At 33.3% G+C, this 15564-nt stretch overlaps 1 protein-coding gene across 2 annotated transcripts; it reads right to left on the bottom strand.

Moving 5' to 3' along the window:
- On the bottom strand, nt 2343–14742 carry LOC109334506. 2 transcript variants are annotated; one of them, XM_019570323.1, is made up of 23 exons: nt 14448–14742; nt 13643–13853; nt 13353–13434; nt 12357–12642; nt 11628–11730; nt 11390–11526; nt 10689–10859; nt 9664–9866; nt 9419–9562; nt 9258–9346; nt 8395–8539; nt 8218–8264; nt 7653–7708; nt 6644–6807; nt 5816–6000; nt 5052–5106; nt 4886–4958; nt 4436–4537; nt 4223–4319; nt 4019–4138; nt 3684–3907; nt 3428–3568; nt 2343–2715 (listed from the first exon to the last, which is right to left on the bottom strand). In XM_019570323.1, the coding sequence occupies exons 1-23, from the start codon at nt 14706–14708 to the stop codon at nt 2536–2538; spliced, it is 3276 nt and encodes a 1091-aa protein (XP_019425868.1). In that variant the 5' UTR covers nt 14709–14742; the 3' UTR covers nt 2343–2535. The 2 variants fall into 2 exon arrangements, with proteins under 2 accessions (XP_019425868.1, XP_019425869.1); XM_019570324.1 differs by having other exon boundaries at nt 5816–5997; nt 14448–14741.

The following is a 15564-nucleotide window of genomic DNA, read 5'->3' as shown; positions in this document are numbered from 1 at the left end:
AGTATACATTGAATTTGCCACTTTTCATGCTGAAATTAAAGTTGACAACTTTATTTCTTCCCCATTAATTATATGGACATAATTACATAACACCACATTTCAATATAAATATTATGGAAAGTGTTGCTTTCATGAAAATGAAATCAACCATAAACTTCTAAATATCTCCTTTATTATAGTTAAAGAAAAGGAATACCTAGGAAGATGGCATGATTCACTTTCATAAATTGTACAAAGTAAATACCACTTCTTCTCCTTGCCCACCATAAAGCTTTTTTGTTCTAGCAAGGGTAATAAGGAATTTCATATTTGTGAATTGTGATACAATTCTAAGGTTTTTCCCCAATTTCTGAAATAGTAATATATTTTTTGTACTACTACGAGTATCCTTCACTTTATGGTAAGAAACTAATTATTTTCGGAGTAAGTAATTGCCTCTCCCAATAAGTGTCGCTCACATGAGTTGAACATTGACCTTTTGATTATCCTAGAGATCTAATAGAGCCTTACACATTAAATCAACGATTATGAAATAGTAAATTGAATCAGCTTAAAGTCATCTATTATTTAGAATTGAATGATGGTGAAATTATTAAACTAAGATATGATTTAGATAAGATTATTACTATGACATAACAAACTTCCCTACCACAACACAAATCAAAACCAGAATATTAATTAACAATACTACTCACCGGAAACAAATAAATAAATTCTAACTAGTATTTACTAGTAATATACTAGGTGAAATAGGGTAGAACACAGTGAAAAAAAGGAGTTTATTTTTATTGCATTTCTCAATCTATAAAGTTTTATATCATCAATCAATAATAATAATACATGACAATAAACAGCCATCAATGACAAATGAAATGTTTTGTTTCATAAAAGAAGTTAAATTGAGTTTAATCTCGGAATCTTTGTAAGATCTACCCAAATCCTTATGACTTAAAAGAACACTTATAAAAATATAAATCCATCAAAAAATCTGGATCCTCATATATTATAATTGTTCCCTAAAAATGAGTAATTCATTATTAATTTATAAAATTTTATTGGATGAGATGTAAATGATTATTGCACTGACCACAAATGGCTACAATCTAAAAGACAAAGATTGCAGACAACATTAACCAAAACAAAAAACCAAGATTTGACATGTGAGGACTATATTTATTCACCAACACTGGTTATTAACATGTAATTACACATCCTTGTACAATATAATCCCATCTCAAAAGTCTAACTTTTTTGGGATTCAAAAACAAAAAAAAGTCAAATATCATAACCCATACAAATTTACATGACCAAAATACATAAATAAAAGGAAAAGTGAGAAGATATAACTCTACCATGTTACATGAATGATGGAATTGAAGATCCTAGAGAAAGCAAGTGTAATAGGTGTATATGCATGAAGAGATAAGAGATTGGAGTCTCTAAGGAAGTGTTGAATGGTATGAACAAAGAGGTTGAAGCTTCTGATTGGAGGAATGTACAAGGTGAGAGGAACAGCAGAAAAGGCTATAGCAAACACAAGTTGCAACATTTTTTTGTTCCTCTTTTTTTCTATGTATTGATGAGATTTATATTATTGCTAATTGATGAAATCTATGAAGAGAATAAGGTATGATGTGATTGTGAATAGGGTGTCCTCTTCATAGGACCTTGTATTGTGGGAAAATGAAGACAAAGGGTAGCTATTCATTAGGGGTGTGATGGGTGTGGAAAAGTTTCTTACTTTACCATAATGACACATTTATTTATTTGTGTTACAACATGGTTGGTTTGTTGAAGTGAAAATATAGAGGACAAATTTGTGATATATAGGGAACAAACTTCTATTATTGTCATAATCTTTTCCCTAAACAAATTGTGTAAACTAATTTTTCCTTATACTAATAGTTACACGTATTTATTAACTAAACTTAATTTATACTATTTTTTTGTAGAGAACTTATGAGTTACTACCATGAATAATTATTTTATTTAAAATAAAAGAATCAAAATTTCTTATTTAATTAATCTACATTTACTTAGTGTACATAAATTGAGTAAATTAAGTTAATTAGAAAGAATCTTCTTAAGGGAGACTTTTCACAATTTAGCTAATTAGCTAATGAATTGTGTGAGAAAGTGGAATAGATGTAAATATTTTTTCATTGCAATAAATGATATTTTCCTTCTTTTTTCTAAAGTAAAAGTGAGTACTATTTTTCCTAGGAATTGAATAATTAAAGTATCTCTTTTTACTACCTTGTTTTCTTGTAAAAAATAAAAAGTAAAAGTGAATACTATTTTTCCAAAGCAGTTAAGTATAAATTTACTTTTCTTCAAGAAATGAGGAATGTTCACTTCAATCTATTTCCCATACATGATAGCACAAAGAGTTACAAGATCACAATATTAAAGTAACCAAGCAATTGATGTATCATGATGTGGACATGTAAATTCTTGAATTTTACAATAATCTGGTATCAAAAGCTTGATCATGGTTATATTTACAAGTAATGACTCTTCAAATTTTGACAAAATTCATAAAGAAATGCATGCTAGCAACTTGGTGCATATCTGCTGCAACTGTGGTGAAGGATCTGATGAAGAAATGGGTGAGAGTACAGACCTTGCTTTTAATAGTCCACCTGATATGTTTGCCACTATCACATCATCACTAGCCATAAGAGATGCTATTAACTTCGCCCCTGCCATCCTTTCCTGCTTAACATTAATCATACACCAATCTTATAATATGGCACTTCAATAATATGGAGACACTTTATACAAAACCATACAGGCTTCAATATTTGTTTTCTACCAATACAATATTAGAATGTATAATTTATGTTGAAAAGGACTACTGAAAAATACAGACCTCAAGCTATTTGAATATCAATACCAATTTTCTAGGTAAGCTAGAAGCCTACTTTTTTTTCAAGAAAAGATTTTCAGGCTACATTCTTTATATTTTCTATGAATTTAATTGCAAGTTGCAATTAGCACAATATATGTAGGACTAGCAGAAAGTTCTGAGTGGTATCTAATGCACCATTGGTTATGCCTATCCAACAAGGATATGGCAGTCTAATGAAATTAGAAGTGTCACACGATTTGCCTATGAACCCTAATATCAATCTCAGATTATAACTTATAATGACCGAAAACACAGAAGGAAAAGAGGGGTGACCAAGTAATATGTGTTCAGATAAATGTTATTGCACCAAAAAAAGTTGGTGAAAATCGTATTGAATAACATGGTAATCAGCTTCAAACCACGAGTTACGTATGCATCATTGGTACATTTGATACATTGACCCATTGTTATATCTAGCAGCAAGTAAATAAACATTTACAAGAGACTTTTGTCAATTTGTTTATCCCTCTATAAAATCACATACATGGTATTATTAATGTGAAAGAGTTAAGATACCTTCTCCGAATCCTTTCTCAGTGCTTTTAATGAAACTTTGAGAAGGTCAGATGCATAAGGAAGAATTGCAGATCTTAGATGGTAGACAGCTGAAAATAAGACCTGGATGCATGCAGCTCTAATTTCTGACTTCTTTTCAAACTGTTGACATAATACTAGTTTCAGAAACCAGAAAGACCGATGGTAAAGTTTCAAGTACTACAACTCCATTGAACTCATACTATCAGGTAAACGTGAACAAAATATGCAATGGTACCTCAAGAGAATTAAGGAGAAAAGGAATAACTTGTGCCGCAAATTGCTTCTTGCAGGATTCTGAGATCTTCTGGCAAGCACTGATGAGAGCATTACCCAGGCACAGACGAAAAGAGAGAGGAACTGCACCCACAAATTCACAGCTTTCATCACCCAACTCAGGAGCAGAAGTAATTTCCTTGTCATTAACGAACCGCTTGATCACATAGGTGATAACAGAATTCCCTGCAACAGCAGACTCAAGACATTTGAGATGAAGAAATCACATTCATATTTACCCAATAACATTTTCTTCTTTATATTTATTCATTCAGGATAACATGCACATAATACTACCTTTCTTCCCAACAACACTAGTTCTTTTTGGTATGGAGTCTGTGATTAATTCCCCAGCTTGTTGTTCAGCACATATCATCAATGCTAGACAGTCAATGCATCCATGTTGTGCTTTAGAAACTGCAAGAAAAAGTTACGCCTGTCAAAATTTGTTTTAAAATGAATAGAATTGAAAGAAAAATAAGAAACTAAATAGTTTCAAACCTGAATCAGAATTTAGACAAGGCCATAATAGAACCAATTCAATCATCCTTCTAATTGCAAGCATTGAAGGATGATAAAGAGACTCCTGGCCTCTAACCTATGTATCCAAAGAAACCAAATTAGTGCAAGCTAAATTGGAACAATTAATAGTAGAAACTGACACATACTTCTAAATAGCAGGAGATAACAATATAAATATTGGCAAGTAATTACCACAAGCGATGTGCAGATTGAAAATAAACACGTCTTGATCTTCAGTATATTCTTAGAATCAACAGCTTGCTCTAACACGGAGCAAAGAACTGGGAATAAAACCTAAAAAATCAAACAGCGTGGAAAGTTTAAAGTAGTCCCTGAAAACTGCCAAGATAACAAAGTAAAAAAGGTTGATTGAGGTGCCAGAAGCCCAGAATATGATGTTATTTAGATGGCATATCTGTCATAAAGAGGTATGACTGTATGAGTGTAACCTAAGCATTGTATATTTTACACAGTAATAATAATAACAACCAATTATCCAAAACTGGCAGAACTGAGAGCTCTGTGGGAAAAAAATCTAACTGAGGATTGAGGAATTGCTTCTAAAAGTTTCCAAGCAAGCTTTGTAAAAGCAATGCCAAAAAACTATAAAACTGAAATGTAAATAAGACTATTTCTCATTACTTGTGGATGAATGCGTCCACACAGCTCAGCAGAAAGTTTCCGAACATCTTCAAATTCAAACTCATAAAATGCCCTGAAAAAATGAATGGCATCAAATATGCATCAGGCTCCTGTATTGTTTATTGGAGAGAGATAGAAGCTATGCCCACTGCTCAAGGACCAATACCTGCTTAAAAGGAGAGCAGCAATCGACTCACAACCAATGTTAGTGTTCCCGCTGCCTGAATGTAACAAACAAGAATATATATTGTAATGAAGTCACAAGAAAGTTGTGATCGATTAACAGGGGGAAAACACAAACTCTAGTCTGATAGACATGTAGTAGTTTATGTACTGTCATGAAACATATTTCGAAAAGATTAGGCTATTAGGTGAAGGCACACAAATAATTTTATTATATCTCTAATATGACTCCTAGCACAAAAGCCCTTTGGCTTTGAATAGTGAATAATGCATACACCCTCCTTTAATATGTGATAAAATTCAAGTTTTACATAAGAGAATGAGGGCAGCAAGAGTCGAACTCTAGACCACTAGGTCATAGAGGCTCTAATATTATGTCATGAACCATCTCCCCAAAGCTTAAGCTGTTAAATCAAGGCACAAGAATGTCATAATTAAATCTGTAACAACCTGGGATTATTGTATTATGATGGCTTTATTAAACTCAAGAACCGGGCATTGATTCACAGGATTGAAATCCAGAGCCATGGATTTGTATAATTGAAAACCTATAAGTCCAGTAATTTCATTTCAATAAAAAAATAATTCCAATAATCTCTATCCAAATTTTGGAAGGTTAAAGAACTCCGATGGATCTTGCACTTGCAGAATACCATCAATACATATGTGATGGTAGAACAAAATCAACAAATAGCCATCAAGACGATCATTAAAATAGAAAGAAATACACAGGGCATGAATATATACCAATATTTTGCGTGAGATGCCCATACATAATTGATGAATTGAGGTTGTTGAAAGTTTTCAAGGGAAGCATCTTAATTATGAGTAAGGGGCAAAGATGCTCAAACATAGACCGCTGCATTTCTTCAAACTCATCACTGGTATAGGATCTGCTCTCCCATCTTGATAAGAAACTTTCACCAATCCTGCTACAGAATTGACAATGTGTTAGAGGCAAGAAACTGCCACCAGGTGCACCACCACATTAAGTCCAGTTTTGAGAAATTTATGTAGACATGTTCAATGTGATGACAAGAAATATGGACAATAAATTATATTTGTAATAATCCAAATGCAAAGGCTGTAAATTTATGAGTGAGATATATTCAGAAAACATTTAAGGCACAAGAAAAACAGATAGAGCCATCATAAATCTCTCACGGAACCATTAGTCCATTACGCTGACAGACAAAACACACATTCAGATAAATCCACAACTTTCACACAATCAGTACTTTGTTACTTTGCTTCTAATGCCTCCACCACTTTAGCCAATAAGCCCAGACACATTTTAGAGACCCCTTGAGCTTGAATCATTCATAACACCACCAAACCAACATAAATGTCCCCCACTTTCTTTGGCTCCATAAAGTGAGCACAATTGAAACCAAATTATAATGTCCAATCAATGCATCTCAGATACGACACAAACAGAAATCCTTGGTGGTTTAGTTAAAACCTTCATACTCACAATTATAGACTAGGGGAACATATAATAGCGATATTGTTTGATCTCTAAACAAGTAGTTTAGAAGCACTTCAATGTAAAGACAAATGTAATGCATAACTCACTCCGTCTGTTCTCTAGCATGCAACAGAACATGATGCAAGACAAGATCAGCAACATTTGCCAGGTTTTCACTTATACAACTCAAGAATTTGACAATGGTTGCATTTGATGGATCTGCAAACAACTTGTCAACCAGTGGTCCAATTAAAGAGTTCCAATCTTCAACCTGTTATACATTTGAATTAACAGATTAGAATATTTTTACTAATCTAAATGACATGTATCCCCAGGTACACTTATTGGAACCATTTTATAAAAAGTTAATAAAAAAACTACAAAAGCAAGACATAAAATAACTATCATTTATGCAAGAAGTGCAAACATCATTCACGACAGAAAACCAACATAACATAGACAAAATGTAATGCACGTGATCAAGCCATGGGTCACTTATACTGGGAGGAATAGATATATCAAAAAATAACTTCAAACAAAAAATGGGTGTCAAACCTCAACTCTTAGAGGATAGAGGTTTGTTGTATACACTATAATATTATTAGTCTTGTTCAACAGCTTAACCTTTGGAATGATTTCATTCTTCACATGGATCAAGGGAAATTTTATCCACATCGAAGTTTCAATTGTAGTCACCCCAACTCCTCATAATCAAGTTGAAATTTAGATAAGTTATGTGGCCTGGTGCTATATCATCATCTATGGTTTTAGTGTGAAGGGCCTTAAAGTGAGGGGGCAGATTAGAGATAAACAACACTCCTTAGGTGTGCACTGCTTAAGCTTTTCGGATGATTTGGTTTTTGAGAAGATTAAAAGACTCTGGTAACACAACACTGTTTTAAGAGTCTTAAAATGATAAGAGAATATATTGTTTATGACCACTATGAAGTTATGGGCTTATGGCAGTCTAGGATTTTCCTTAACCAAGCCATCCAATTTACCTTTTTTCCCTAATAAATATATCAATCAACTATTTCTTAATCTGGTTACAGAGTCACAATAAAAAAGGTCAAAGTCACGACATAGACGTATTCATAATTGCATAATCAATCTTACACTTTTAGACCACTCGGGAACCAGTTTAAGTACTCGGTCAGTGTCCAACTTTGATCCTGGCACCAAAGAAAAAGCATGAGAACAAAATGGTTGCAGAATTTTTAACCAACAAGAAGCATAGAAAACTGAAGTGCATAACTAAGAGACTGAGATTACCTTATAGCTGAACATTATAGTCACAGTTGTAAACAAGGAAAAGAATGTGATTTTCATAAAACTGACTTCTCAATAACAAATAGTGTTCTGACATTTCACAATTTCAATTGAAAAACGCAGATTTTTCCACAACAAACTCCTATACTTTCTTCAGTTAAAAGCCTTAGATGAACTTTAGCCTTAGGTTATTTGAATTTAATATGAAATTTTACAAACAAATGATCTACAAGTCAATGGCATCCAATCAATGAATGCTTTTGTAAGAAATGCCTGAACACATAGTTATTATACGGTATAAAACTAATCACATTTTAAATAGGTGTCAATAAATTCCAACCCTGAGAAATGAAACCAGCTCATGCAAAGTCCATAAATTTGTGATGTCAAAAGTGTGTGAAGAGTATGATACCTTTATCTCCAGTGAACTGAGGAAGATCTAGGCTTTGGCTAATATTGCTGCAAGAATAAGGAGACAACTTTTAGTGAAGCTGTGATATGTTCACATACTCCAGCTCTAGAAACATAAGTTTTTGGTTCTTGGCAAATTTAAAAGCCCAGTGGAAGGAGGCAAGAAAAGAGAACATACCTAAGACAGTCAAGCAGCAAGAATATGACTTCAGTTCTCTGGTTGTGTTGCTTGAGGACTCCAGCGATGGCATCACTAGCTGGTGATTGGCACTCATCCGGAGAGTAAACAAGAGTGATCAATGCAGGCAAGTACAATGAAGGATCTGCACGAGCAAGTAATCCAGCAATGACAACATGCCACCATACATAATAGGAAAACAAGTACCAAAAAAGACAAATATACAACTGCGTAATGACCACCACAACTTTATAGGCAAAGTTCTATGCAGTAGGTGTCATATATATGCATGTAATGTATACATGTTTTTGTGACAAGACAATAAGACATACTGGAAACTGGAAACTTCAATGGAGCTATAGGATTAATATAAAAAAATGCTTAAATAGACATATGCCAGTCAATGTAAACTGTGTACTGCAAAGAAAACAGGAGTATGAAGAAGGATCACAACAAATAATGACGAAGAAATTAAGGAAAGAGATGTGAAAAAGGAAAATACATAGAAGGCTAGAAGCAAACAACCTAAAAGCTTAACATATTAGGCAGGAGCTCATAAATTGCACTTAAATATGTCTTCAACACACTACCTAATGTGAAAGAACTTTGGACTTGAGGGGTGAAAGAAAGCACAGGCCTGCAAATACCATTTGCTTGAAATTTAATTTTAAAACAACAACCATGGTGCGGATCAAACTCTTTATCATTTGGATAATGTGGCTCCAACATCATGTCAAGAAACAATTTATAAGCTAAAAAACTCAGCCACTACTAGAAAGCCCAATAATAGTTTTCATATCTCCAACAGTAACATATACATAAGAAATAAAAATGCACCTTATATTTTCAGTATTAGTACTAACCTATCCTTGGAAGCAATTTGGATGCCTGCTCGCGAAGCACAGCTTCTTTATCTCCAAGCCGTTCTAGCAATTTGTTGGCTACATCTTGCCTAAATAGTCATGTTAACAAATAATTATATAAACAACTAAAAATTACAGTATAACTATATGGGCAACCATACCAAGCAGAAAAGGGAAATGGTTTTTGTGACTCTGATGATATATGAATGACTTCTGATATAACATCCATAGCATTTCTTCTCTGTGAAATGTTAGCAGAAGCTAGACGCTTTAGAACTTCAATAATACATTTGTTATCATTGCTCCTGTTGGATCATGAAGGATATCAGTTCCAAATTAAGAGGAAAAATTTCAAACTTAAATAGTTTCCTATCTAGTATCATATGAGAAAGAATAGATACGCTACATTAAGCAATATTCTGCTATCAGCATAACAACAGCTCTAGCTGTACCATCCCGCTCATCCAGAAGGTGCAGCAGAAAAGGCACAACAATATTCGCCTGGCTAGTGTCAGTATGTGTGTCTTCTTGTGAGTAATTTGGCTTCAAAATGATCGCCTTGAATATCGAAACAATCCCAACTATCACATCTTCATCAGTGCAATTAAGCTACAGAAAAACAGGGACAGGTAAATAAAAAAGTGTTCCAGTGTCACTCTAATATGAGAATCTAATGGGGAGATTATGCTATTCCCATTTTCATTAAAATTATTCCACCAAACTTAACATGACCTAAAATAACTCGAAAGCAAGATCATGATGCCAGAAGGACCTTCTATCAGCTATAGGAATTTAAAGTTTTTGAATGTTGCGTAGAATTTCGAGAGCTTCCAGAAATGCTTGAGAATCATCTCTTAGCTTCTTTGAATTATATAGACTTAATACAACATCAAATCCCCCGGTTGTAGGGATCAATCTTATGCTAAGTTTCCTGATTTATTTACAGAAAGAATCAAGCAAATATCTAAACTAAAATAATATCAGCAGGTAGTACTGGAATTTTTAAAATAAAGCAGTAGACTATGTTTTGAAAGTGTCATAGGGAAACCGATAATGTCAGTTATACTATAGAAGGGTTTGGAACATATTGTCTGCTGTCAGTTACACTGCTTAAAAATTGAGCATTGATCTTTCTTTCAATAACAAGGGCATTATACTGCATCCAGACCATTGCCATCATACAATGTCAGAACAGACAATAACTAACCTTTTGCTGTCGCAAAATGGTAGCAAGTTGATATCCATATTTTCTTTGATAAAATTATAGCCACATTGATTAAGTACTAAACCTAATGCATGGGAAAGTATATGCAAAATTTTGATGGGATATAGATTTAGTACAATCGTTTGTAGGATTTATAGTTGCGCAATGGTCTTTTTTAAAATATATCAACAATATATCTCTTCAAAACCTGGGGTAGAGGTACCTACCTGGGGTACTAGAATGCGTGAGATATTCATCCCAAATTCTAACATCGTGCTTTCGAATCTCTTGCTGCCTAGACGTCCCAATAGCAAGCACAAACAATTCACAAAAAACTTTCTAGTTTCCCCACCGTCCTTGCTATCAGCATGCCCACCAGCATGGTTGTCCATATAATACTGCAAATGTAGGTGCACCACAATAAACAGGATACAATAAAAATAATGAATATGATAAATCGACAAGGAGCAGCTGAAAGTCTTCAGCTTCTTTTTCGGGTAAAATAAAGCCTTAAACTTTTAATTGATTACACAACAAATCACTTACAATAGAATAACATATCCAACCCTCAACTTGACCTATTTGATCATGGATTCGTGGGGGAAATATATTCTAACCTTCAAGCTTGAGGGAATACAACCAAACACATTATCTACAAAAAAATTCCCTTCCCTAAATGCAGTAAATAAATTAAATCCTAAATATCCTTATACGATGACATGAAGTCAAAATATATTCTCTTTGCAAACAAGATTTACTAGTCAAAATATATTCTCTTTGCAAACAAGATAGACTAGTCGGGATTGATTTATCTCCCCTTGGCATGCATCAGACAGAAACACCTCTCCATTTGACATTAATTGGGACACAAGGTAATTGCACAAATTATTTTAAAACAACAACTTAGCTAAGCTCTAGTGCATATAACCTCAATGCCAGACAAATACTGGTTCAACAGTTCCTTGTAATTCTGAGAAAACTTCTGATCTTCCAAGTGTAATAGCATGCTATAATGCTTCCAGCAGGATGAGAGTAGTAGATCCCCAGTCTTGAGAGCATTAAAATCTGTTTTCAATGTTGCAGATGAAGAAAAACATTATGGTTCATTTGATACTGTGTGAACAAATTAAATGAGGAACCATAGAAAAAAGAATTGATTCCAGAACCTGCCTCATTTTGAAAGGACCCATAGTGATCCTTTATCTCCACTAGCCATTTAAGAACTTGTTCCAAACCTTTGGCATGTAAAAAACGACTTTTTTTGCTCCACTGCATTGTAAGATTAAGATCAATCAACTGAATAAGTTCAATGCAGAGTTTAAAAGAAGGCAACAGGCAAAGGTTACTGGTTGAATCATGTTATTTGCATTCTTATTTCTTGTGTTCAGGTTAGTAATTTTAGCGACAAAAGTTGACAAATTCGCCTGAACCTACCACATTCCTAATTCAGTTTCAATTGCTAGATCAATAAGAATGGTGTTTGCAGTAACAGAATGATTGCCAACATAAATCTGGGTAGTTTTATATCAGTAGTGGTAAAGAATGTGGAAAAAGAGCTCAGTGACTACTATTTTCAGTCCATTCATTCAACATGCAGATCTATATGATATTAAGTATGCAATTATAGGGCTTACAAAAAATCATCAACCTATAATCAGAAAGGGATTTCTTTTATTTTTCCGAACTAAAAATGATGGAAAATGTTTCAACACCTAACCCAAAAGTTTTATTAACGGACAGCATAATTTAATAGTACTTTCATTTTCTAATGTTAACTTGTTCAATATAATTTTCCAAATTGAATATCATAATTTCATAAGACGGATATATGGCACATTTAACTAGAAGACTAGAACATAAATGATTCAGATTAGAGTTAAAGGTATATAACTTACAGCAAGGAGTCTTTGCACCAAACAAATAAGCTCATCTAAATGATGCCACAGAATATAGTTCCTTTCCATCATCGAAATCAACAAAGATTTCGAATCCACTTTCACATTCTTGTAAGCGGTAGGAGTTTGTATAGAAGTTATTGCCCGGTCTTTCGCTTTGATGTTTAATTTCAACTTCTTACCTTGAACCTCGGCTAATTTTGTTAATGCGCCAGAAAGGGTCAAAAAACAATCAGCGGCAGACACTGCAAGACGCGATGGAAACTCAAAACCATCCAGCAAAGTGCTGGAAACCCAGTGGTCAGATAACCAAAAATTGATGGAATAATTGAGGAATTGATAAAAAGAAAGTTGTACAGATGCTAACCCATAAAAGGGTAAAGATTAAGAGATGTTGAGTTAAACATTATTGGAACAAAATAAAGACATAACATTTTGCAACAGATTTATGAAAATGAAAAGCAATCAACAATTTAGAGATTATTGCTACACTGCAATATTAATCAGTCAAATTTTCTAGCCATCAGATTATTATCTCCTAACAGCAAACTGCTACATTGCCTAAAATTCAACAACATAGCTCCCAATCTTAAAGGTTCGTGACTGAGTAGCCAAAAAAATGAAATCATCAGAGACAGCGGCTTACATGTGATCATACAGTAGAATATAATAATAAAAATTAAAAGAAAGGGCTGGGGGAATAAAAGAGTGAAAGGTACAGTAGAATTTCGATTAAATGCTCCAATTTATAAAGCAAGAGAAAATAATATTAAGTAGCAAAAACAAAAAGGTAATAAAAAGATAATAAAAACATTTATGCTCTTATCATTTACTGGAATGTAGAACCAAAGCAAAAGTCGTTTTGGCAATAGATCTGATGATTGTTAAGCATACAAGTACAACGCTTTTATAGATGAAATAAGCCACTAAACAACATTAACTTGCATCAACGTTAATTTTTAAAATGCAAAAGAGATTCATCAAACACGAAAATACCTTCCTTTACTCACAATGCCAGCCAAATCTGGAAGGCGGGTGGAGAGCACCTTCAACAAATCAGCATGCCTCTCCTTTATTCCTGTCATACACAAGTCATTATTTCATTAAAAAAAAGGTTTTCTACTTTTCCATGTGTGTTTAAGCCATTTTCACACAAAAATCTAAGAAAACATTGTTTTAATAAAAGACTCACTACAAAGAACAGACACAAAAATGATGAAAAGCACTTTATGAGAAGGGAACAATAATAATATCAACATTTCAAACAATGAAAATTGCAAATTTACCAGTGAACGTGGATTGATGAATGGAGTTTTCGTATTCGACAAGACTCCGAACAAGGACACACCAACCAAACAACAAATACTGGTCATCCTTTCTGGTGATAATGGAAATGAGACCTTCAGCAACTGGCTCAAAGAGAAGCTCATCTTGAAAGAGCCAATTCAACAAAATCATTGCTTGCCCACCCTGCTTAGAGTCCTTGCACTTCAAAGCCTGCCAACAATACACCAAAAAAATGCTATGATCACGATTATGGGAATGTAAGAGCTAGTTTGTTTAAGCTTTTTCACAAAACAAAAAAGTGTTTTCTATACTTCAGCATTTTGGATTTTGTTTAAGCCCTAATTAAATAAACCACCCTAAAATAAGCTAAAAATGTTATTTTATCAAGTTGCTTACTGAAATAAGCTAAACAAAGGTTATAGTAAGTTCACAAACTTAAAGTAACTTATTTTCATAATTTGTCCAAAGCTCTAATAACCTCTTCGAAATGTCTCTTAAAAAGCACAGCCCAATATTAAAAATTAAAATCTGAAATTCAGCTTTATCATAAACTAAATGTTCCAGATTAAAAGAAAATCACTTGTGATAAACTTACATGTTGACAAACTCAAATCCTAAGTTACTTTTACTGAAATATAACCTTAACAAAAGTCCAATAGAAAGTGCATAACCTATTTTCATAAAATTGTTTTCAGAATCTCTTGTATATTTTTCCATCGTCTATAATATTCAGTTCAGATAAAGTCACACCCTAATTCCAACAACAACAATAAAATTGAATGCAATAGAGTAATTAATTTATACATTATGGATAATTGGAGCGAGGAATTGATGGAGGGAGTGATTGTTATGCGCAGCGTCGTTTACATATTTGTGGAGAAACCATAGTGAGTGCTCAATAGATTGAGTGTGATGATGTGAGTTTGAAGAAGAAGAAGAGAGGGTTGAAACGGCGTCGTTTAGCTTTTTGGGAGTTGCAGTGAGAAGAGAAGTTATGGAACGTGCGAGTGTAACGGAAACAATGGATTCTTCTACTTCTACTTCTTCCATTTTCGTCTTCACCATTCAATTCTGAAACTGGTATGAACTTCTATTACAATGGAAGAAATTGTTAAATAAGTTATGGGCCTTGCGTTTCATATCAACCCAAAAACTATTTGGGCCTTCAAATTTACTACTTTTTTTGTTAAATAAGTTATGGGCCTTGCCTTTTATATCAACCCAAAAATAGTCTATTCTTCGTTTTTTGTACTACTAAGGGGATCCCTCATTTTTTGGTAGGGAATTACTCATTTTCGGGAGTATGGTGGTCTCTCAATAAGTGTCGCTCCCAGGAATTGAACTATTGACTTTTTAGTTATCATAATGATCTAACAAGGTCTTACATCACTAGACTAACGTTTTGTTACTGTGATAAACTCCATTTGTGAGCACATGCATAAATTTGAGCATTGTCTTTTTTGTTTTTTTGGTTATGTGTGTATATTGGTTAATGGTTATTATCAACTCAAAGACAAAGTAGGCTGATGTAGAATTTCAGTTGATAGGAGCATACCAATTCTAATGATACTAAGATTAAATTACTCATCCAACTATTCTTGACATTTTCTACACACCAAAAAGATTAGGTACAACTATTTCACTTTAAAATATGTGTGATATATTTTTTTATATCGTGAGTTCATCTATTATTTATGTATACAACTTTTGTTTAAAGTGTAAACGATTATTAAAAAAATAAATAGTAGAAGATGCATTAACATTGTAAAAAGCATAAACTAATTTCTATAAACTATTATGAAAGGTTGTTGTTTAACACGAGATTTTTATTTTTTGTACATATATAACACGATATTTTACATACACTGATCACTTATGTGGGAAAGTGATGTGTTATTCTTTCACATTTTAATATAGTATG

Source organism: Lupinus angustifolius, chromosome LG19 (genome assembly GCF_001865875.1).
Source record: "Lupinus angustifolius cultivar Tanjil chromosome LG19, LupAngTanjil_v1.0, whole genome shotgun sequence".
Lineage (NCBI taxonomy): Eukaryota > Viridiplantae > Streptophyta > Magnoliopsida > Fabales > Fabaceae > Lupinus > Lupinus angustifolius.
The sequence above is the reverse complement of the archived record's forward strand: the minus strand, read 5'-3'. Positions and strand labels throughout refer to the sequence as shown.

Bases quoted from the DNA above. Each gene is read 5' to 3' on its own strand.
- LOC109334506 (XM_019570323.1), bottom strand. From the start codon at position 14,708: ATGGTGAAGACGAAAATGGAAGAAGTAGAAGTAGAAGAATCCATTGTT. The intron at 9,563-9,663 runs GTAGCGTATCTA...ATGATCCAACAG, and splicing joins ATAGCAGAATATTGCTTAAT to GAGCAATGATAACAAATGTA. The intron at 4,538-4,885 runs GTAATGAGAAAT...TTGATTTTTTAG, and splicing joins GTGGACGCATTCATCCACAA to GTTTTATTCCCAGTTCTTTG.